Source organism: Excalfactoria chinensis, chromosome 2 (genome assembly GCF_039878825.1).
Source record: "Excalfactoria chinensis isolate bCotChi1 chromosome 2, bCotChi1.hap2, whole genome shotgun sequence".
In the NCBI taxonomy this organism is placed as follows: domain Eukaryota; kingdom Metazoa; phylum Chordata; class Aves; order Galliformes; family Phasianidae; genus Excalfactoria; species Excalfactoria chinensis.
Genome location: NC_092826.1, coordinates 22,245,372 through 22,267,541, shown reverse-complemented (window position 1 = coordinate 22,267,541; position 22,170 = coordinate 22,245,372). Strand labels below are relative to the sequence as shown.

Below are 22,170 nucleotides of genomic sequence, written 5' to 3'. Positions count from 1 at the left end.
CTACCTGCACCACGTGGGCCGGGGGGGCGGGCAGGTAGGGCTGCGGCCCCAAACAGAAAAGCCCGCAGCCATTGCGAGCTTCCCAGGGGTGCAGCCGGCGTGGGAGCGGCTGCCTCCCACCCCCAGGAGAGGAAAAGTAGAAGGGGGGAAAGGAAAGGGGTGCCCGAGCATCTGCCCCGTTCCGAGTCCCCAGGGAGCCGGGCTGCAGGTTGGGGGCTGTACCACTTGGGTCTTGCTTGGAAGCGCCTCGAGCAGGGAAAGTTTGTGGCCTCTTCTTTTCCTTCTCTCATTCCCCCCTCTCCTCCCCCCACCTTTTTTTTTTCCCCCTTCTTCTTTTTTTCTTCCTATTCTTTCCCACTTCCCCTGGCCCGGCGGCACCATGACGTCGTCTCCCGACTACCTGGTGATCCTCTTTGTGACCACGGCGGGCACCAACGGGGCGAGGCTGGGCTCGGATGAGCGAGAGCTGCTCCAGCTCTTGTGGAAAGTGGTTGACCTGAGGACTAAGAAGGTATTTTTCCTTCGAGCGAGGAGGGAGAACCCCGAGCTGCTGCTCACCTTGTCCCCCCTGCTATGCTGGGTGGCCCGGGAGCCGGGCTGGCTGTGGGAATGCCGGGCTGGTGCAGGTCCTGGTGAAGGGCAGGGCTGGGGCTGCAGGTGGGGAGCTCAACCCGGGTGCTGACTCGCCCCTCCTCTGCTTTCCCTGGAGCTGGGGCACCTTCACGACCTGTTGGTCCGCCCCGACCACCCGGAGCTGACGGCTGAGTGCCAGGAGGTCACCAAGGTGGACGTGGAGAGCCTGGCGCTGGCTCCGTCGCTGGAGCAGGCGTTGAGACAGGTGATACCCCACAGCCGGCTGATGGGTGCCAGTGGCCCTGGGTGGGAGGTGGAAGCCGTGTTAGCATCCATTTACCCCATATCTTTCCCCCCCTGCCACCAGGGCGGTGGAGCCTGGCACACACCTGCACGTGGGTCAGGCAGCGTGGCCTGTGATGGGTGTTGTGAGGCTTTCTTTTGCTTTCCCAACTTGAGAGATATGGCTGAACCTGCAGGAGAGGAAAATGAGGGCCAGGCATCCCCCTGATCTTGTCTCCTGCCCTGCTAGGCCCTGAGTCACAGCTGCAGCTGCCTCTCCACTCACGTAAGAGGCCAAGCTGAGGTGCCCTGTGAAAAGGTTGGGTGCGGGTAAGCCCTGTAAGGCTCATAGTGCCTTCTATATTCTGGAAAGAACCTAGTACTACTGAAGCCTCTAAATAAGAAGAGGGGTGTATATGACTCTCACTGAGCTCAGGGGTGAAAGCCTTTCCCCCTTTTAGTGTGCCTAAGTGTGTTTTCTGCAACCAGCTTTGTCTCGTTGTAGAGTTCTCACAAATGCTTCTGGAAAAAGAATTGTTTTCATGATGTGGACTGTGTGTGTGACCATATCTTGACAGAAGGGAGAAAAGGGGGCACTTTCCTTACGAAAATAATAGCACGAGAGTCATAGCATGTTTAGCTAGTATGCAATAAATCTGCAAAAGGTGCATGAAAAAGAAATCCTAGCTGTGTAATCCTGCTGACCAGGTTTAACGCTATCAATTGGTGACACTTCCTCGTGCAGCAGCTCGGATCTCTTACATGTGTGTCTTTTGTTGTTCCTGCCACCAGTTTAATCAGTCTGTGAGCAATGAGCTGAACATCGGTGTAGGTACTTCCTTTTGTTTCTGTACTGATGGACAGTTGCACATTAGACAGGTTCTGCATCCTGAAACTTCCAAAAAGGTACGTAGCTGTCACTTAAGTTTGCCTCTTAATGTTCTCTGTGTATTTACTTAAAATAATAATGGCTTCTCTTTAAAATGTGTTGTTTGAGGGAACCTCTGTAATCCAAATGTTATTTATTAGTCAGTGTATAATTAGCAAACTATGAACCTGTCCACATGGGTGGCACAAGCAGTGGTGAATGCTAATGTTTGTGCAGCCCCCAGGTGCCTTTCAAGGTTAAGCCAGAAGAATGTCTTTGAATTACGTGTTTGAGAAAGGAGCATTGCATTGACAGAATATATCTGGTGATCTACTGCTGTGGGAGCTACAATGGGTTAACAAGTGGAAATTTGGGGATGTTGCCAAACAGTTCATGTTGAATATGGTTAAGCGCCTTTTGAAATCTGACATTCCCTTTTAGCTTCAGCTAAGCCTTTGTATGCTCAGTTGGCCCTGTGAGGGTAGGACTTGCACTTGTGAGTAGCTGAGCAGTGGTAGGAGGTATACTGTAGGGGTGACTAGTCCCATACTCTAGAGTTTTCTGTAGTTTCAGAGTTGCCAAATTGCTAACAGCTTACCTTCCATTAGTGATAGGGTTGCAGCAATATGCTAAGTCTTCAGGCCTGCATCAACTGCCTCAGTGTTAATAGCATCTTGTTTTCTGGCTTGCTATGAAGGTGCACTGCTTTGCATCAGAGCTGTTCTGGTGTAAACCACAGGCACAGAGATCAGCAGCCAGTCCTTTCACTGCCCCATCTTTGAAGGGATGATGCTGCAGGTCTGTATTGATCCAAAAGTGGTACTGAATGAGCTTTTTATTACTTCTTAGTGCTATTATTATTTATACCTTAAAAACCTTAGAAAATGAGCCATGCGTGTGGTTCATAACAATGGAATAGTCCTGTATACATGTAGCTTTGTGTTAGAGTGTAACATAAGTGGGAGGAAATGGGGAAAGAGGTCTTCAACAAATTTTCTCACTTAAAATGGTTGTATGTCTTAAATGTTTTAAGACACAGCTTTCCCTTGCAGCTAAATGATGTGAACAGCAGAAGGGAGAGCTCTTACAGTTGTTTTGTATGGGCAATATGGGTTCCTTTTTTTTTCCCCTGTATATATCTCCAGTCTCACTGATAGGAATCAAACTGTCACCAGAATCTTCTCCTGCTGTTTTGCTACAAATTATTTGTTAGAAACTTGCTTTCTTCTGCTTCTAGGTTAAGGAAGACAGGTTCTTATGAGACCTGTAGTAGTCTTCTGGTGAATGCCCTGATGCTGAGGATGGGGATGTGTGGATCAAAAAATCATGTGATTATAGAATCCTTAGAGTTGGAAGAGACCTTTAAAGGTCATCTAGTCTCACTCCCCTGCAGTGATCAGGGGTATCTACAGCTAGATCCAGTTGCGCAGAGCCCTTCCAGCCTAGCCTTTGAATGTCCAAGCCAGATAAAAATCCAGATAGGCAGAAATCGTAGGACTCTGGAATGTGTGTTTCTTTAAGATGCCCAGTCTTAAGAACCAAGCCAGGTGGTTCCAACTGAGTTTGAGTGTAGAATTTGATCTCTGATGGAACAAGAAAACAGCCGTGCAAAAAGTAGAGCAGGCAGTCTTGGCGAACATGTCTGCATTTCCATAAGTTTGTCTTTAAAGGCAATCGTTTGCCTAATGCACCTGTCTGTATGCTAAGGTAAGCTCTAATATTTTCAAGGCAGGACTTGCTACAGAGATTAAACTTCTCTTTGCTTTCTAAATGTACATCGATGTATCCTGTCATCCTGCTGGGATGACTAGTCAGTAAATCTGCCCTCTGTCTAGAGAGGCAGTGCAGACCACTGCCAAGCAGAGTGCTGAGTGTTGTGTCTGTGAAGCAGGCTGAGGGAGAGGGGTGTTTGTGTTAGTTGGAACAGTTTCCCCAGGGTTTCCCCAGGTCTTCTTTCCTCATCTTGAAACAAACAAACAAAAGCGTATCATAGGTGTAGTTGTGGGGCAAAAAGGATTTTATTGACACTTGCAACTGACTCCATGACTTGCTCCTTGCTTCATGTGCAGTAATTAAAGCAGTTAGCAAGCATAGGCTGATAATTTCTACACAATATCAAACCTTCATCTGCCCCAGTTTCCTTTTTTACTAAGGGAATAAATATTTGAAATGTGACTCTTCTCTGCAAACTGTGCCTTGTCTATAAACCAAGATGCCTTCTGCTCGACTTGCAAAATTTACTTGGCTCTGCAAGCTGAAGCGAGTGCCCTCTGGCTTTTCACAGTAAAAATTGGAACCGAGAATTGATGATATATGTCGCAATAGCATGCGTCTGCTCTCTTACATATTGGATTTGAGGCACTAGTAATAATAGCAAATGTTTCTCTGACACTGAAAAAAGCACACTTCTCTTTCCTAAACCACAGAAGAGAATGCTGCTGAAGCAAAAACAAGTTGATAAACTTGCTTAAATGGCTGAGAGGAGCCAAATGCACTTCTTTGCAGCAACAGCTGTTTGTTTTTGTTTATTTTGCTAGTCGTTTTAAGGAAAGTTAGGTGCATAAAGATAAAGTGAAATAAACTTGCACAAGCTGACAATTGCTACCTTGTCCTTCTACAGAATATCTTACTGCCTGAATGCTTCTACTCCTTTTTTGACTTGCGGAAAGAGTTCAAGAAGTGTTGCCCTGGCTCACCTGACATCAGCAAACTGGATGTTGCGGCCATGACAGAATGTATCCTTCTAACAATGATGGTGTCTGCTACTGATACAGCTTTTCTTGAGTTTGGGGACAGATGTGAGTAGTGCTTGCAACGCATGTTTAGGGGTGACGGAACTTTAATGAGTGACTTGGAGCTGCACAGAGCCTTCTCACAAAGATTAACAAAACCCCTGAAGGGCACACGATGCCATAGGGAAAAGTCCTGGGTTTCTTCCTGACTTCTGAACACTTTCTTTACTACCTTTACAGATGGTCTTTAAACTTCACAGCTTAACATAACTAACATTTATCCAAATCACTGATGTGAATCTAAAATTCAAGTTGGTAGGTTACTCACTGTAACAGTTGATGTTTTTATTTTAATGTAAAAGTGGATGTTGGGAGGGAGCAGTTACTCTAGATGTGAACTGCTAGTGAGTTTTTAATTCAGGAGTGCAGCAAAGGCAGGGATGCTGCCAGTAAACGTGATATCCAGCCTCAGACTTATGGAAGCTGCATGTGTTACGTATCTCAGTGTGGGGCTGTGCTCGCACTGAGTTGCGGTCTATATCATTTTTTCAATTTAGTAGTAGGTATGACCTAAAAACTACTTACAGACCACATCAGATGATTCTGAAACCCAGTCCTGTCTTAGATCAGTTCTGAGTGCCATGTGTGGTTGTTGAAGTTGAAGTCAGTGCTACAAGCTAAGATGCAGTTCTACTGAGAGGGCAGAAATCATTTTTTTTCCCCTTGCTCTGAAGCAAAGAAGTATACTTAGTAAATGCTGGAGTGTGGACTTCTACGTAGAAAAACAAACTGTGTATTGCACTCTATAAGCTGGATGATGGAGGCTTCTTAAATCATGATGAAAAACTGAATATGTAACACGTGAGCAGAGGAAGTTAATGGCAATGAGCTTTATTAGCTGTTCTGGAGAGATGCCTTTGCTTTCTCCCTTTGTGAATGTCTGGTGTGTGTCTTGCCACTGTTGAAACAGTTGTGTGAATGGAGACACCTGGAGACTCAGAGCTCAGCAGATGCATGGTGACTGACTGTACTCCTGTCTGCTGGGAGAGGAGAGCAGCAGTCTGGGCATTGCCTGTCAATACCACCTGGGCAGGAATTATTGCCAGTAGTTGTTCCTTCAAGGCATCCAAGTGGTCTCAAGCCTGAGTTCTGGATCTGATGCACCTTTCTTTAGGTGTATGTAAGCCTAAATAACTTAATTCTGTTTTTAATCTTTATGGTTTGCCTTGTTTTGTAACTGCTGATGCTCTTGTTTATAAACTTGTTCTATTTGTGTAACATAGCTGGAATTAACTGTCTCTGCCTGTATTGCTCAGAGTCCTTGCAGAGGCTTAAAAGGAGGGTGTAGAGACCAAAAAAGTAAAACTTGTTAGTTTTCCTTTTATTGCTCAATATGGTAATTTCCCTTTCTCTCGCCTTGCTGAAATGTCCCAACTTACACACCTCCTGACACTGAGGAGATTAAGTTAATTGCACTTGGAGAGTATGCGTGTAATGCCTGTGATAAAGTTTTTGTTGAAATAGATGATTAAGTCTGAGGATTAGTTCCAACAACTTTGTGTATGGTGTTTTCTTCAAGTGAAACAGCTTCTTTTTCTGTGACTGCTATGTAGCAAAGACAAGTCTAACTGAAAAGTAACTTAAATCTGAACTGGAAGTGCTGGGGAGGTAGTGAAGAAGGAGGGATGGATAAACTGGAACCCAATGGAGTGGGTTGAAATGAAGCTTCAGGCTAGTATGCAGAACCTGATCTGTCTCTTGTTACTCTTCCAGGAAGCGAGTGTAGCTCTTCTACCCTGTAGTTAATTGGGCTGCATGGTAGGAATCCTTTGAGATTCCTTTGTACCATGAAGTCTGCAGTGGGCCAGGTTTGTTAGCACTCGGTGCGTGAAGGTTTTGCTTAAGGGGTCGGGTGCTGACGAGGGGTGCAGAAGACTGAATTCCCAGACTTGTGGGAGCAGGAGTAGAATGTGTTTGGGCACATTCCTTGATGTGCTTAAATCTGCTGACCCAGATAGAACGTGGTTGTGCTCAATGACAAGAAATTTGGGTGATGTGAAGGAGTTACAGGAAAGCCGGCTTTTGATGTACAGTTAGTTAAATCCGTAGGAGTCTTTCAGATGCTTTTATTTTGGTTGGTAGCATTTGATTAAACAAGTTAAAGGCTGATAGAGAGTGCCCTCCATGGCTCCCAGCAGTCAGAGGATAGCATCTCCTGATACCATCATTCAGGAGGCATATTCCAAGCTGAAAGCACTGGACAGCTGGTGCTTTGTTCTATACTTGGTGCTTGCCTTCCTTTAGTTTCTGTGTTTCTTGAAAAGACACATGGAAATATTAAACCAAGTATCTGGCTAAATGACACTTCCTTCAGAAAGAACCTCTGGGACTTACTCCTTCACCAAACCACTTGAAATTGCGTATAGTAATGAATCCTTTCTGGATCTAAGAGCTTGGGTGAAAGCTTTGCATCGTGCCTTCAGCCCCCAAAGAAATGATGAAATCCTTCTATAACCAGCCCCTGATTTCTCTTAATTCAGGATGAGGAAATACTTCAAATGCCATCAGATCTGAGGGATAAAGGAAGAACTGAAACTAGCTGTAACTGTTACTTCTGCCACTACTTCTTAACTTCTGGTCTCCATCGGTTTTCTGGTGCGGGAGGTGGGATTGTGGCAGATTTCCTTTAGTCAGCATTATGTTAGTCAGTACTATAGGGACAGCAGGACAATGATGAGAAATTCTGAGTAACAAGAAGCTTGGAAGAAATGATCGTGTTCTGGCAAGGAAAGGAACTCTGTTCTGTTGAAATCTCTTTAAACATGTCAGTATACCAAAGAAACAGGGTTGTTCTTCTTGCATCCTCCCTACCTCCCAAACTTGCTGCACCTCTTGATTTGCAAAGCTTGCTGAGCCAGTTCTCACCCCTGTGAGTGCCTTCAGGGTGGAGTGAACAAAGCTTGCAAGACTATTTGGAACGAAGTCTGCAGAAGACTCATCCTTTGCCTCAAGATTGGGCGTGCAGAAGTCATTAAAAGGCAAATAGCTATTGCTTCCTCCACTGTATGGTTTGCTCCACTTGCTTCTCAGCTGGGTTTTGTGGGGATAGTTCCTTGCTTGGAGTACTGCTGGGTGTTGTCAGTAGAAACACAGGCGTACTTCAGAACAGCCTGTTTAATGCTATGGATAAGATCTGGATACTACAATACTGAAACTTGCTTTATGACCTGGATGTCTTGAGAACCATCATGCAGAGCACAGTTATAACCACCAGTAACTCTAGCTAGCAAAACCCCATTAATGGATATTAACCAAGAATCTTGTGTACTGCTATTTGTATATCCTGTGGTAGTACCCAGAAACTAGGTAGCATCAAGTAATGTTTTTTTTATAGGTATTACGTGGATTAAGGTAACCGTCTGTTAGTAGAGATCTAAAATAGCAGAAAGGGAGAAGCATCATCAGTGCAAAGCATAAAGGTATTAGTAGTTCATCTTCAGTTCATCTGAGCTAATTGAGTGTTCAGCTTCACTCTTGCTGTGGTTAAGAAGGGAGCTGAGACCCTGAGAAGTGGAAGAGAGGTTGTGGAGGAGAAAAGCTTGGAGGGCACTGACAGTGGGTGAAGCTACATTGAAGAATTGGGGAATAGTTTACAAGTGTCTCCCCCTGTCTACAAGCTGATGTAAGATATGCTGCCCTTCAGTATGCTGCATGTTGCTCATGGTACTGCTGCTGTGCAAAAAGGTTAGGAAAATGCTTGTTTCCTGTCCTGAGTGTACCTTTTGCCCCCTGCTTTGCTTATTTGCAGCAACAGAATACAGAGTCTAGTAGCTTTAGACAACCAAGTTCACTTTTCCTCTGCTTTAAATGTTAGCATATAAATCTAAATTTACATCAACTTTATTTTCCCTAAGATGGACAAGCTTTAAACATCAGTGTACACAAATGTGTGGCGTCTCCTGTATCTTCAGAAAGCAAGTGTTGGTTTTTCTAATAACTATCCCATTAGCTGTTTTTTTTCCCTAAGCATTCTTTATTTCCAGTAACTTGGTTGGTAGAGATGCATCTGTCTGTAGATAAGCGCATTCATTAGAATTCAGGTTTTCATTTAGTTAATGTTGTGAAGGAGTGCATTAATAATAACATGTGCAGAACGCAATCAGTTTTCTTCTCCAGCCTTGCCTAAAAGCCTTGCTTCCAGCTAATCAGAGGCAAAGGTGGGAGTGATGTCTCTTCTCTCACTCCTATTAATGGTGATGAATTTCTTCCTCCCCTCCCGCTGTGCTTATGTGAATCTGGAGGGCTTTTTGCTCAACTGACTCCCTGTGTGTGAACACCTGGCACCAGTTTCTGTTGGCACTGGGGCATTTCTAGGAGGTATCTCCTGTTGATCAATGTTTTCAATGAAAATGTTTTCTGAAGAAAATGTACATGGGGTGGGGGTGTTTGTTTTACCTTGTGTGGTGGCCTTGCTTCAGTGCCCATCACATCTTCTAGAGCTCATCACTTGCAGAAATATCTAGCTTAGCAAGTGGCAATTATTAATATCTCTTCAGTTGTGATAGCATGGTCTGGTAGTACATGGTAGTACATGGTAGTACATGGTAGTACATGGTAGTACATGGTAGTACATGTCTCTTTGTCCTAATACCTGCTGCAACTACTACTTGAGTTCTTTTCTGACAGGAAATATTAAAAAATAAATAAATAAACAGTAGCTCCAATAATCCAATAAAGTAGGCAAGACCGGGTTTCCCATATCTGTGTTTTCAGCAGTGTCTCATAACCTGGCTGGGCAGGGGAAGCTCCGCAGAGGTGTTATGTCTGGGGAAGGAGAAGTGCTCCTCTGCTTTGCTACCTGAGGTTCCCAGAAACATCTGCATGCTGCTGGCTAGATGGCCTCTGTGCCAGGGATGAAGGCAATCTGTGCAATGTTTGTTTTCTTTTCAACCCCCCCACTCTTCCTTTCCCAGGTGCTGGTAGAGGAAGATAAGCTCAGTGGACAGCTTAGGAAGAGAGAGCAATGAAGTAGTACTGGGTTATCATAAACACTGGTGACAGTCTCTTAAATTGTTTTGGGCTTGTTTCATGTGACTTGTTCAGGATTTTTGTTTGTTTTATAAGAAAACCATTTAATGCTTTTGACCGATACTTGGAGGGCAGATGATGGCAAATGGCTGGCAAACTTTGGCAGTGCAAATGGCAGGGATGGATCACTGGCTAAATTTATGTGGTTTGATTTTTAAGTGCTGTCCTCTCACATCCCACACTTCAATGCAGACTTAAAACCAACAAAGTCTCAAAATCAAATTAGTTTCAGAGCTTCAGTGCTGCATTTTTCCTGTTTTTGCTGTGGAAGAGATTTGTTACTCAGTCAATTACTTTTAGAAATTGTTTTAATCCTGAGATTTAAAAAGGAAGTGTTTTGTAGGAATGACTTGCTGTCATATCACAAATTATGGGAAGACTTTATTCCCCAGTGATGTTTATATGTTCCTCCCCTGCTATGTGTGTTGAGGTGATAGAACAAAGTGAGTGTGTGTTGCCTGTTTCTAACTGAACTTGTTCCTCTACTCTGTCTTTCATGTAGACATCTGCCAACTCAAAATATGATCAACTCTAGGTGGAAAAAACCTTTTCTTTAAGAGGAGCTTTGCCATCTGGATGGAGAAGCAACTTTTGAGCATCAGAATACAGACTATGCATTTGAAATAAATCTTTTGTACATTTATGGAAATGTGAGCAAGTAACTGTTGTATTCATCTGTTTCAAATGCCTTGCATTACTGTACTGCTGTGCCAGGATAGGGGTTATTGTTTAAGAAATGCTTGGCTTTTTCCCTTCTCTAATGTCTTATTGCTTCAATTTAAGATAGAGGAAGCAAGTCCTCCTTCAAACTACTTTACAGCTTACTTCTTGTTTTGATCTATTGCTTTTTTTCTAAAGCATTCTCTCTTTAAAGAAAGAGATGCGGGTAGAAAAAGAAGTTCTTTTAAAAATTGACCTTATAAATATAGTGAAGTTGCAAGTAATCTTACTGTTCTGTTATGGGGATCAAATTTGGCAAGGAGGAGAGAGATAATAAGCACTTCAAAACTGTGTGAGGAAAAAGTTGGTATATATGGCTTAAATCTGACTCAATGAATGTGGATTTGTATCTGGTCAGTGTACAGCCTAAGATATAACACTTCCTGCTCCATATTGGCAGGAGAGCTTATCCTTGCTGGGTTTTTTTTCCTGATCTGAAGGGTTGTGGAAGACCCTGTGGGTTGTCAGACTCTGGTTTGTCTCTTGGTTATCCACAATGGTGCACTCTAAGCTGATTTTATTTATGGTATTCCCAGCACTGCTTAACAGCACAAAGCTCAGGCTGGGCCTTCTAATAGGTGAGATTTAGACAAAGTGCTGCTTGTGAATTCCATCAGAGTGGTAACACATTTACTCTTCTTTAGGTAGACTATTCAATCATTTAGAAAACGTGTATTATGTCTCTTTCAGTTTCTAGTTGATGGTTTGTTTTTCCTTCATCCCTGGATCTTCCTCTGGAGATTAAAGATGATCTTAATTAAAGAGGACAGGACACCAGTCTCTTCTGCATGCAAGAGTGTTTCTATCTTTCAGATATACAAAATGCATGAGTGTATTAAATATGTATATCCTTATTATGGGGTCTCATGTCCCCAGATGCTTTCTGGATTGACCTCACACTCCCGCAGGTGGCAGTAGTTAGAGGCCAAGGCAGCGGCAAACCCGGTGCAGCTGATGCATCCCGGCAGGAAAATGGATTAAATCTTCCCCTGAGAAGCGACTTACCATTAAGGTAATGTCAAAGCTTTCTGCTTTAGTAGGAGACCAATTTGAAATCTATCTGGTGATGATTGCCTTAACTCCAGCACAAAGATTTAAATATTGACAAGAACAGTTCAGCACTCGCCTATGGAGCCTCTCGAGTTGAAGATATGGGGAACATTATTTTAACACTAATATCTGAACCGTACAGTAAGTGTGATGAACTGCTCTTCTGTGTTGCTCATTTCTTGCCTGCGTGTTTTGCCCGCTGTGGCATAAGGAAATAATTTGTACCGTGTTTTATAGATCACAGGTTTTCAGATCCAGAAAGAGTGAACTACAAATTTGAAAGTGGCCCTTGGTATGTATCTTTTCCCTTTGCTCTTTTATTTCTTTATTTTTAAAGCAGACACCGCTTATATAAGCTGTACTTTTCTGTATTAATAATTTGCAAATAGCTGTTGCTGTTTTTTTGCTTATCCTGTCACTGCTGTGGGAATAAATTAGATGTTTTAAGTGGGGAAGGGAATTGAGAACTGCATCAGATGTAGGACTGAAGCCTGGCAGGAAACAGTTGCGTGTTAGGTGCTGGTAGTTCTGATAAGTACATATAATGGATGTTGAGTGTGCTGTGCTGTTAACAAGGAACTTAAGAGTTTTTTTCAGAGGTAACCCTATTAGTATTAATTCTTGCACTTTTCCTGCAGTTTGCTTCACAGTTGCTGAATACACATCATCATGACTTTTTCTTGTGTAGGAAGGATGCATTTCCATAAAGACACAGTGCCAAGCAATAGACTGCTAAGTAAATAGCTTGAGCTGCAATGATTGTCTTCTTCCCGGATATGTTTTAAACATAAAGCTTTATCTATGCCTGATGGCATTTAAGGAAAAAGATGTAATCATGCACTTCCATGTACAAATATGGGTTATTCCTCAGTGTTGCTGGATACTTGCTCTGCAGTATCACAGGAGACCAATGTTAAACTGACCTTATTCAGATTCCCTTCTACTTACCCCTTCCAGGTTAATGAACAGTCATCAAACAAACTTTATGATACTGGCATTCTGATCCAAAGGAGGCAAGAGCAGAATGCAACGATGCTGGCAGGAATTACCCAGTGAGATCAGTTCAGGCAGCTTTTAGTCTAGCACTGTACTAAGTTTTTCCCCTTTCACTAATGAAATCCAGTGATGAGGTCAAAGATTCCTGTCTTATTTGTGATAATACATGAAACGGGGGCTTTGTTTGAACTGCAAAGGCATGTCATAGTAAAAGGTAACACTTAAGGCAGAATATTCAGGTAGAGGATTGGGTGATATAAGCAGCAGTTTTGGACAGGCATCTATGGGAAAGGTCGCCTGAGAACTTAATACAATCTGAAATATGGCCTTCATACAGCAGGGCACAGCACAGCCCTCTCACATGAGGGCAGGCAGCTGCTCCATCAGTCCCATGGACTCCTTGTGGCAGCCTGTCCCTCCAATAGCCAGAAAGGCGGCTGTGGGTAGCTGTGGCTGTGGGTAGCTGTCAGTGTTTTGTTCTACATGGCATTTTGAACATGCAGGAGAACAAAAGAGGCTGTGGTAATGACCAATTAAATCTGGATCTGTGTGGCTGAGCTATTCCTATGCTAAGCAGCCAGCCTAGCCTGTGGCTATGTTGGTCTCCAGTAGCACAGCAGTGGCCCAAACACAGAATGTTAAAGGCTGAACCTCTCAGGCAGGAGTCCTCAGCCTAAGTAAAATCCCAAACAAATCCAGTCTTAGTCTGTGACTGGCTCTTGCACACCATCAGACACTAGTTTTGCTTATGTCTACCTGCTCTGTTTCAATCTCTAGTTAGCTGGGATTAGCAGAGCAAGGATTTCACTTTGTTGTACTAACCTTGTTCAACTAAGAGGGAAACAGAGCACATCAGTATGTCATGAGGGGAGAGTGAATTGGATTTTGCTGAGGGAAAGGAGAGCTCGAGGAACATGTGTGGTGCAGTGCAAGAGGGGAGCTGGGAAAGGGGCAGCTTGGCAGAGCTTGCCATTTGCTGTGACTTTGTCATGGGTCTAAGCTTTGGCAGTACCTTCCCCTCAGCCAGCAGACAGCAGCTTGTTGCTGGAGTGCAGGTGACAGGCAGTGGCTTGTGTTTGAGATCGATGCTGAAGCCCTCTCTTCCTTATTTTCTTCTCTTGATGCCTGCAGCAGCAAGATGGAGCTTGTGGACGACAATGCTGTCATCCGAGCAAGAGGACTCCCTTGGCAGTCATCTGACCAGGACATAGCAAAGTTCTTCAAAGGCTTAAATATTGCCAAGTTAGTAGCAAAGAACCTACCTCTAACTTTGCAGTGCTTCACCTGCCTTAGTCATGGAGTGGTTATGTCTTCAACTTAAATCTTGCAGGGGAGGTGCTGCACTCTGCCTCAATGCCCAAGGGAGGAGGAATGGGGAGGCTCTCGTCAGGTTTGTGAATGAAGAGCATAGAGATCTAGCGCTGCAAAGACACAAGCATCACATGGGAAACCGATACATTGAGGTATGTACCGCTTGCTTTGAGGTCCTCTTCTCAGCAGGAGTGCAAACTGCATGTCAGTCACGTGTTCTCTCTTCTTCCCTTTCATTAGGTATACAAGGCAACAGGTGAAGATTTCCTGAAAATTGCAGGAGGTAATGTTTGAGGGATGGGAAGGAGGGGGTTTGTTCTATCAGCATCTGCAATTAACTTGGAGTTTAAATTGCTCTTCTTAGTTGTAGTCCTTTGTTTCCTTTTGCTGACCAAGCTAGGTGGCTGGTGTGTATCTGCTAGCAGTCCAAGTTGCTTCATGACTTACCCGCCCACCTTTCTCTCTTCCACACTCTTGCCATTTTCAAGCAGCCCATCGCATAGGGATTTGATCTGTCAAGATGATCTTAATGAGTTTTGTTTGCCAGGTCCTGTCATTTAGGAAGAAAGCCTAAATGTTTTTGGCTGCTGCCAACTAAAACCTGAGTAGTTTTTCAAAACAGTATGACTGCTGTTGCTTAGGAGACTTGCATGTAAAAGCAAACAGATACCACAGTGTAAATAACAAGGGACTTGGGGGACTGATTTTCTTCAAATCAAACCATTGCTTTGAAATAACAGGAATTCAGGGGGACAGACTACCCTCCCCCTTTTTGATTACAATCAGAGAATTTGAGTTAAGACTGGATAAGCTGTTATGTATCAACAGTACTGCCATAAGAGCTTTTTGGTTCCTAACAGGTTTGTAAATGACTGACTGAATACCAAAGGTGAAAGTTTTGGAATGAGAGAGGTTAAGCTGTTGAACAGATGTCTGTTTGATAGGTTTGGTAACAGTTACACCAGTCAAAGTAAAGACAAAGTTGGGAAAACAGTACATGTCTGGCATGAGTTAATTCTGAATATCAGCTTTACAAAATGAATTAGCTGTAACTGAAAAGGACTGTATTAAGGTGCAGAGTTGGTTAGCAGGTGGTTTCAGATAGGGCAGTGTAGACCTAACTGTGAACATCACTGGTCTTCTAATGATAGTGATAGTAGAACTGTAGAGTTTGACTATTTTCTCAGGAAAGGATGACATTCCTAAGCTGTCTTCAGCATGCCCTTCCAGCCTTCCTTCCCAGCACGATAGTCTGGGTACCTGATTGCTGCTTATTATGGCTTCAGTGCGTGCCAGAGGTCTAAGTTAAAAAGGTGAGGTGCACAGAGGCACTATTCATGAAGAAAGGATTCTGCAGGGAGGAGGAGGTAGCTATGCCAGACTTACTCGGGGTTTTATATGGCTGCCAAGACTTAAGTGCTTCTGTGTGTTTTGTTGCTTTTTCTTGCTAAAGGCACTTCCAATGAGGTTGCACAGTTCTTATCAAAAGAAAACCAAGTGATAGTCAGGATGCGAGGTCTTCCTTTCAACGTGACAACAGAAGAAGTACTGGCATTCTTTGGCCAGCATTGCCCTGTAACAGGAGGGAAGGAGGGAGTCCTATTCGTCACATACCCTGACAGCAGGCCAACAGGGGATGCCTTTGTGTTGTTTGCTTGTGAGGAATATGCACAGAATGCACTGAAAAAGCATAAGGACTTGCTTGGAAAAAGGTACATTGAACTCTTCAGGAGCACCGCAGCAGAAGTTCAGCAGGTAGGTGAAAAGCTTGCAGACACCTTCTTGTATTCCAGCCTCCTACACTGAGTAGCATCAGCAAACACTGCTGAGCCATGACTGAAAGCTCTTTTCCCTCTTCTCTTACTCCTGACAACTGTTGGAACACACGTGGTCACTAATACTTACAGATACACACACACACACATATATATATATATAAAATAAAGATCCTTGATTTTGGCTTCTGATAGTTATATGTATACATATGTGTATATATAGCAGCAGTTACCTGTAATTACAGGTTTTTCTGTTAAGTTCACTTAGCCCTACTCAAAAGGAGTGCTAGCAACAATTATTGATCTAAAAGTCACCAGCACAGAAAAACAGAGCATTTTGATCTCGTTGTCTTCAGAAGAGCAACATGTCAAGAACATTTCAAGCCGTCTCCCATGACAGCTGTCAGCTGTCTCTTGACAGCACCGGCTACCTGGCAGAGGGTGGCAGAGTTGTATGAAATTGAGCTTGAAGTGCCTCCTGCTATTCGCTTAGCTTGATGGACCATTGATTATGCTGTCAAGGGGAGGAAGTAGAGCTAAGAGGGACTGTATGTCTCAAAGAACTTAGAGCTTAGGCTGATGTCACTAACTTCTGTTCATGATGCAAGCCATAGCCTAGCAGTAGTCATTTCATTGTAACTAAGCAGTGACACAGCTCTTCACCCCCAAGTATGCAGAGACTTCAGTGCCTTGTTTGGAGGATGATGCTAACACTGAGAAAACATTTGCTGCAGCTCTTGTTCTTGTTACTGTGTTTTCCTTGAGTGTTCCCCCAATTCCTTTGTTTAGCAAAGCCATCTGATACACATGAAAATATAAACTGATATTTCTGTTATTCAGTGATAGCTAAAGGGAAGTAATGGAGTAGGTGGCGAACATGTGACAGGGCAGGGTTTCTACTGATCAGATTACCTAAGTAAAATCACAGTGTGACTCCCTTATTCCAAATACTGGGACTCAGTTAATATAAGCCTGCTTGGTAGTAAAATATGCTTCTAGTTTGGAGATTATCCTAATGCTTAGCAGAGGAGAAACGTTGGGTAGAAGTGGCCCCATATAGGTAGTAAAATATGTTCAGATATCTTTCCCGATTAAAAAAATGCTGTGGAAATGCAGGTTTTGTGTTCTGTGGGATCTTTTGAGACTTGTGTTACAGTTCAAGCAAATTCTTCAGAATAAGCTGGCTCTTCCTAAGACCTACTGCAAAATGCTTCAATTCTAACCATTACTGCTGCCATTTAAGCCCAGAAAATGTCTCACATTTTGCTTAAAGATACTTCCCAGACTAAAAATAGATGGGATGGATGTTGCATTCGTTTGCTGTGAGTTGAAGAATAAGCAAGGCTTTCTGTAACCTTTGTTTCTGTCTTGCACAGGTGCTGAATAGGTACTCTTCCACACCTCTCATTCCTCTCCCAACACCTCCTATTCTTCCAGTATTACCTCAGCAATTTGTGCCTCCAACTAATGTCAGAGACTGCATACGTTTGCGTGGACTTCCCTATGCTGCCACTATTGAGGACATCCTGGAGTTCTTGGGGGAGTTCTCTACAGACATTCGGACCCATGGTGTTCACATGGTGCTAAATCACCAGGTGGGTGGGTGCCTTATTGCTGGTTGGATACATGAACAGGCTCGGAATCATCACCAGTAGGGGAGAACTTTTGGGACTTTCACTGATGACATTAATTTGCCTCGCTTCTAAAAGTGTACTGATAATTGATGAGTGTATTTGAACCATGCTCTAACAGCTGCTGTATTTCCTATAGAGTGGTTTCTATCAGTGAGATCCATGTGTCTAAAAGCTAAGCCACAGTTTTTTAATTTGAGAGGAGAGAGAGGTGTTCCCATTGCACTAATTGTGATCCCGTACTGTTGGAGGCTTGAACTGGAGAGCCCTGCTCAACAGGGTGCTTAATTCCCATTGAGAAAGGTGTAACTTCAAAACAAAACTGTGATCAGTGTTACCTTCCAAAAGAGTGATTTGCCCCTGCTTTGGTGAACGCTGTGCCTCAGGTAATGCATGAGCACATCAGTGACTGAGGTCTTCTAGAGGTGCAAGGATTTCCTATGGCATGAGTCCTTAAGCTTAGTTGAACCTTCATATCTCCTAAACTGCGGTGTTACTTCCCTTAAATGGCTAAAGTCAAGTACACAGATTAACAGCTCGCTGCCCTGTATAACTAGTCAGATATTTGCCATTGTTTGCTGGAGGCAATTTCTACCCAAACCTTTTAGACAAAGGCAAACGTTATCTCCTTGTCCATCTGTGTAGTTTTTTGACTTAAGGGGATAAGGCAACTTGTCATACATGCTCCACAGAGATGCCTTGAGTGGTTGTACTGATTACTGCTATGTAGAAAATGGTTCTAAAACTGCTTTGAGCAACACTAAGACTACATTGAAAATGCAAAAATGGTTCCTCTTCCTGGGGTGAAGCTTCTATATTTGAGAAGCTCAGGAAGAGTGAGGGCTACAGTTACTGCAGTACCTCTCTATCTTAAGATTTCTGTGTCTTTGAGAGCTTGACCTAGGCATAGGCTAACTAAGGCTGGATAAGATGAGGAATGAGCAGGGCTGGGGAAGCAAATAAGATGCAGATGCTAAAGCACAAGTAATGGTTTCTGCAAGTATCAACCCTTGTCAGAAACAATTAAAGAACCTGGAGGAAGAAACTGGAGTGTGTGTACAGACCTGTGGGCCATCCGCCATCCCTGCCCAAAGCTATCAGGCATTCTTATTTATTTTCTTTCCAGTTACCCAACTACTTGATTAGTTTCGTTCTGAATATTCTCCCTATTCCTGCTATCCCTGTTTCTGATGAGAGAGTCAGAACCAAGTGTGTAAAGGATGGTGATATGGTTGTTCCCTCAGAAATGAGGACTGACCTAGAACTTTAGTCAGAATGGACTTCAGAGCTTTACCTCCAGTTTTGGCTACTTACAGATAGCAGCAGTATGCGGCTCAAGTGATTCCTTGTTTATCCCACTCACAGCTGTTTGTAAAGATGTACTTTTTCTTCCATGTAAGCTCACACCAAGCCTATCTAATTGATTAGGCTTAAGATAGTGCCATTGCAGAGTATTCTGGCCTGTACTGGCCTTAATTTTATATGTATATATAGGTTAGCGCTTGACTGTATTTGTTTTCTCAGTTAAGTTATCACAAGGAGGAAGAAAGAACATGAGATGCAGTGGGCGGATCAGGATTCCCCAGTAATAGTAGGGAACCTCAGGGAGAGTTTAAACACACTGATAGGTGTAGGAGCCTGTAGGGATGGCTGGCTGTGCTTAACTTTGTACGTAAATATTTCTATGGTTAAACACTGCTTTGTGTTGCTGTGTTGGGTTTTTTTTATAACAGCAGAAATCATTATGTTGCTAATCCATGGGAGCTCCAGAAACATTTCCTCATCTGTCTTGTTTGCAGGGACGCCCATCGGGAGATGCTTTTATTCAGATGAAATCTGCAGACCGAGCTTTTCTGGCTGCACAGAAGTGTCATAAGAAGACTATGAAGGACAGATACGTTGAAGTCTTTCAGTGTTCTGCTGAGGAGATGAACTTTGTGTTAATGGGGGGCACTTTAAATCGAAATGGCTTGTCCCCACCACCATGTAAGTTACCATGTAAGTTTTGCACGGGTCTTGCCAATGCTCTACGCTGTGTGTGGGTAGGTGTTGGAGCAGCTTTCATGATTCTGATTCTCTTTCTTGGAAAAGAGTCTCAGATGGGGGTGGTAAAATAAGGCCACTCCATCTAAACTCAGCAGCAGCTTGCATTCACTTTCCCCTCTGCTTGTGGATTACTATGATTGAAGAACTACTTTGATATCCTTCTTGCTTTTCCAGTAGCAGACTTACCTTCTCCTTCTTGAAACTAAGCTGGCCAGAGTGAGCCATGCCAATGGGAAAAAATCATTTGACTGCCTAGGGCCTAAAGAAGTTTCCCATTTAAGCTGATTTGTATTGACTCTTTATCATGGTGAAAGTGTCAAGTAAGTCTTTGCCGTTTTGCTCTCAAAACTTAATTTATGAAACCATTGGTAAGGCTCTCCTTTGGACTTAACCTTGTGTTCTACATACCACTACTGGCTGAACTCTTCTTTAGCTTTCTGTTTTTCAAACAAAACTGAGTTGCCTGTGTGGAAGATAAATACACTTAGTTTTGGCCTCAGATAATTACAGGAATTGTATTTCATGTATAGTTACACTCTCCGGAGCTATTAGGATGATCTAGACAAACATTTGGGGACAGTGCTTTTAAGAACTTAAGGGTTTATGTATGCCATATAAATCTGAGCCTATGGGAGAAATTATCTTGGAAGCAATGTATTATAAATGGCAAGGCAGTTGGGTAGAAGCTTTCTCTTTCTCTCCTTCGATGCAGAATGACTGGTGACTGTGCCTTTTCTAAGAAACATCCTCTAACCCTAGATAGTCAGAGTAGCTAATCTGATAGTGAACTTCCTGGGTGTGGTTTGTCATGAGCTGTGAATAGGCCTTCAGCTAATCATTAGGAGTTGATCTTTACAATCTACTAGCACTTCTTGCAACGGGAGTATCCAAGAATGGATCTGCAGTATGCAGCCCTATATGTGACAGGTATTCTGGACAGGAATTGGTTGAATGGATTACTGAACAGAAGTCCCAAAGTTTGGGAGCTCTTAGATAGTATATTCCCATTTCTAATTACAGTGCAAGTGATTATGTTTTTGTTTTGTTCCCCCACCCCCCACTCCCACAGTGCAGTGAGATACTGACTGCTGCTTTAAAATAAGCTTCTGTTTGTTATTCAAGGCTGTTTGAATTTCACTGTTACAGTACTGGAAAGAGGGGAGGAAAGGGGAGGAAGGAGGAGAGTTAAGTCTTGGCTGTGAGGTCTCAATGCTTTTCCTCTTGCTGAAACAAAGTGCTGTTGCTGTTTTTAATATTCAGTTTAAAAATAAAAATGAATAATGTGAGAAACTGCAAAGCCACGGCTTGTCCCACTCTCCTGTTGTCGAAGACAGCTGTTTGGGGATAGGAAGTATCAGGATGAAATGATGTCTTCTGCACTGGGGGCGTTAGACACATCTCAGGCATTGCAGTTTACTTCTTACAGTGGAGAACTGTCTCACTTGACTGGAGACTATGCTAAAATCTGAGCCTAAACAAGAAAAACTGCTCTCCTTCTCATAAACAGACCCAACTCCCAGAGCAAGAGGTGGCTTTTTTGTGTCTTACTTTTGCTTTTGACAAGGGAATGAAAGTGCACGCCTTGCTCTTGGAGCCAGGCCCGTATCAGTGCCCCAGATTTATTTTCTGTGATGAGCAGGAAAATGAGGAACTTGTGAAAGCTCTTCACTTAGCACAGAGTTGCTGAGCTAATGAAAGTCATATATATATGCTGAAATTTGAAAGGTCTTAATCTATTCTCCATTTGTCTGCTTTAGGCCTTTCACCCCCTTCTTACTCCTTTCCGGCTCCTTCTGCAGTTGTGCCAACAGAAGCTGCTCTATATCAGCCATCTGTACTCCTGAACCCGCGGACGTTCCAGCCCTCTACAGCATACTACCCTGCTGGGGCTCAGCTCTTCATGAACTACACAGCCTACTACCCCAGGTAAAACAGGAGAAATCAAGCAGGAACAAAGAAGTCTTTTTGCAGCAAACTCACGAAACTCAGAAAAGAACATTGTCTGTTATGCTAAAGGCTTGTGCTACCGAGATCAGCTTGTTCAGTATCTTGTTCAGGGAACCAACTTCAGGATATGTAGGGCTTTCCCAAGTTTTAGAGTATTTCAGGCTCTGATGATTACTTTTTTAAAATACAAGTCACGTGGTTATAGTGGGAATATATTTTTGATGTGCCTCTTCAATTTGTTTGCATTGTTCCTCCCTCTGTGGGAGCTGATGTGTGCAGTATGCCTTCTCATGTCCATAAAGAAACCCTTGGCCCCTTTTCAGAAGGGGTGGATTGGGGTCTGCCCTCATAACTTTTTCTGCCTCTTTGTTTTTGTAATAAAGCACAATTTGATCTTCATTGTGAAAATGCTCTTGTTTACTTATTTATGAAAGTACTGCTTTGAAGCATATGTGTATAGAATGCATATGTGAGGCATATGTGCCTTGAAGCATACATTCCTGACCCCATGAACACCTCATAGAAAAAGGGCTTTTGGCTCTTCTGGAGTTGTTAACTGCTTTCTGCAGAACAGACTCTTTGTGTTGCTTATTCTCTGCAGTCATTAAAGAATCATGTTCCCTATAAGCCATATAGAACACTCATCTGTCAGAGTACTTGATAAAGAACCCTAAGTTTTCTGTAGGGCTCTTTATCTTTAGAAGAGGGTCCAAATAACTACTTTTGAAGTTCTTGACCACTATGGGCTCTGTAGTACCTGTAAGATAAACTACTTTAAGCTAAACCAGTATGTCTGTGAGCTGCCTGTTTTTTCATTAAAATGTTTTCTGCACTCATGCGTTCATTTTGTGGTGCCTTCTTGACTGTGCTGTGGTTATGACTTGTTACCAAACTCAGCCTCTTTAAGATCAAGAAAAATAGAATTCCAAAACTTGCACTGGCAATATAAAAACACGTTTCTCAATAATAGCTCTGTATGTCAAGTGGTAGTTTGGTGTGACTTCAGTCTGTTGTGCTTCTTATGGTCACTACAGACTTAGCACCAAGACCTACTGGACCCCATGTGAGTCCCATTGCTGGCTGCTTGGGCTGCTGGTTATGTTGGTTATAGTCTGATCAATACCAAGTGAAAATATCCTTTTTATGTCCTT

The 22,170-nt window shown here is 43.1% G+C and overlaps 1 protein-coding gene across 2 annotated transcripts; it reads left to right on the top strand.

Moving 5' to 3' along the window:
• Positions 1–21,809, top strand: ESRP1 (epithelial splicing regulatory protein 1). Of its 2 annotated transcripts, none has more exons than XM_072328743.1 (13): positions 1–511; positions 710–838; positions 1,648–1,761; positions 4,344–4,458; positions 11,356–11,454; positions 11,551–11,605; positions 13,441–13,551; positions 13,640–13,772; positions 13,861–13,903; positions 15,074–15,375; positions 16,772–16,990; positions 18,826–19,012; positions 20,830–21,809. In XM_072328743.1, the coding sequence occupies exons 1-13, from the start codon at positions 380–382 to the stop codon at positions 21,000–21,002; spliced, it is 1,812 nt and encodes a 603-aa protein (XP_072184844.1). In that variant the 5' UTR covers positions 1–379; the 3' UTR covers positions 21,003–21,809. The 2 variants fall into 2 exon arrangements, with proteins under 2 accessions (XP_072184844.1, XP_072184843.1); XM_072328742.1 differs by having other exon boundaries at positions 18,826–19,024.
• Positions 21,810–22,170: the final 361 nt, after the last annotated feature.

Coding starts and splice junctions, on each gene's coding strand:
- ESRP1 (XM_072328742.1), top strand. CDS start 380: ATGACGTCGTCTCCCGACTACCTGGTGATCCTCTTTGTGACCACGGCG. Junction 13,552..13,639: donor AAAGGCTTAAATATTGCCAA/GTTAGTAGCAAA, acceptor TAAATCTTGCAG/GGGAGGTGCTGCACTCTGCC. Junction 19,025..20,829: donor ACCACCATGTAAGTTACCAT/GTAAGTTTTGCA, acceptor TGTCTGCTTTAG/GCCTTTCACCCCCTTCTTAC.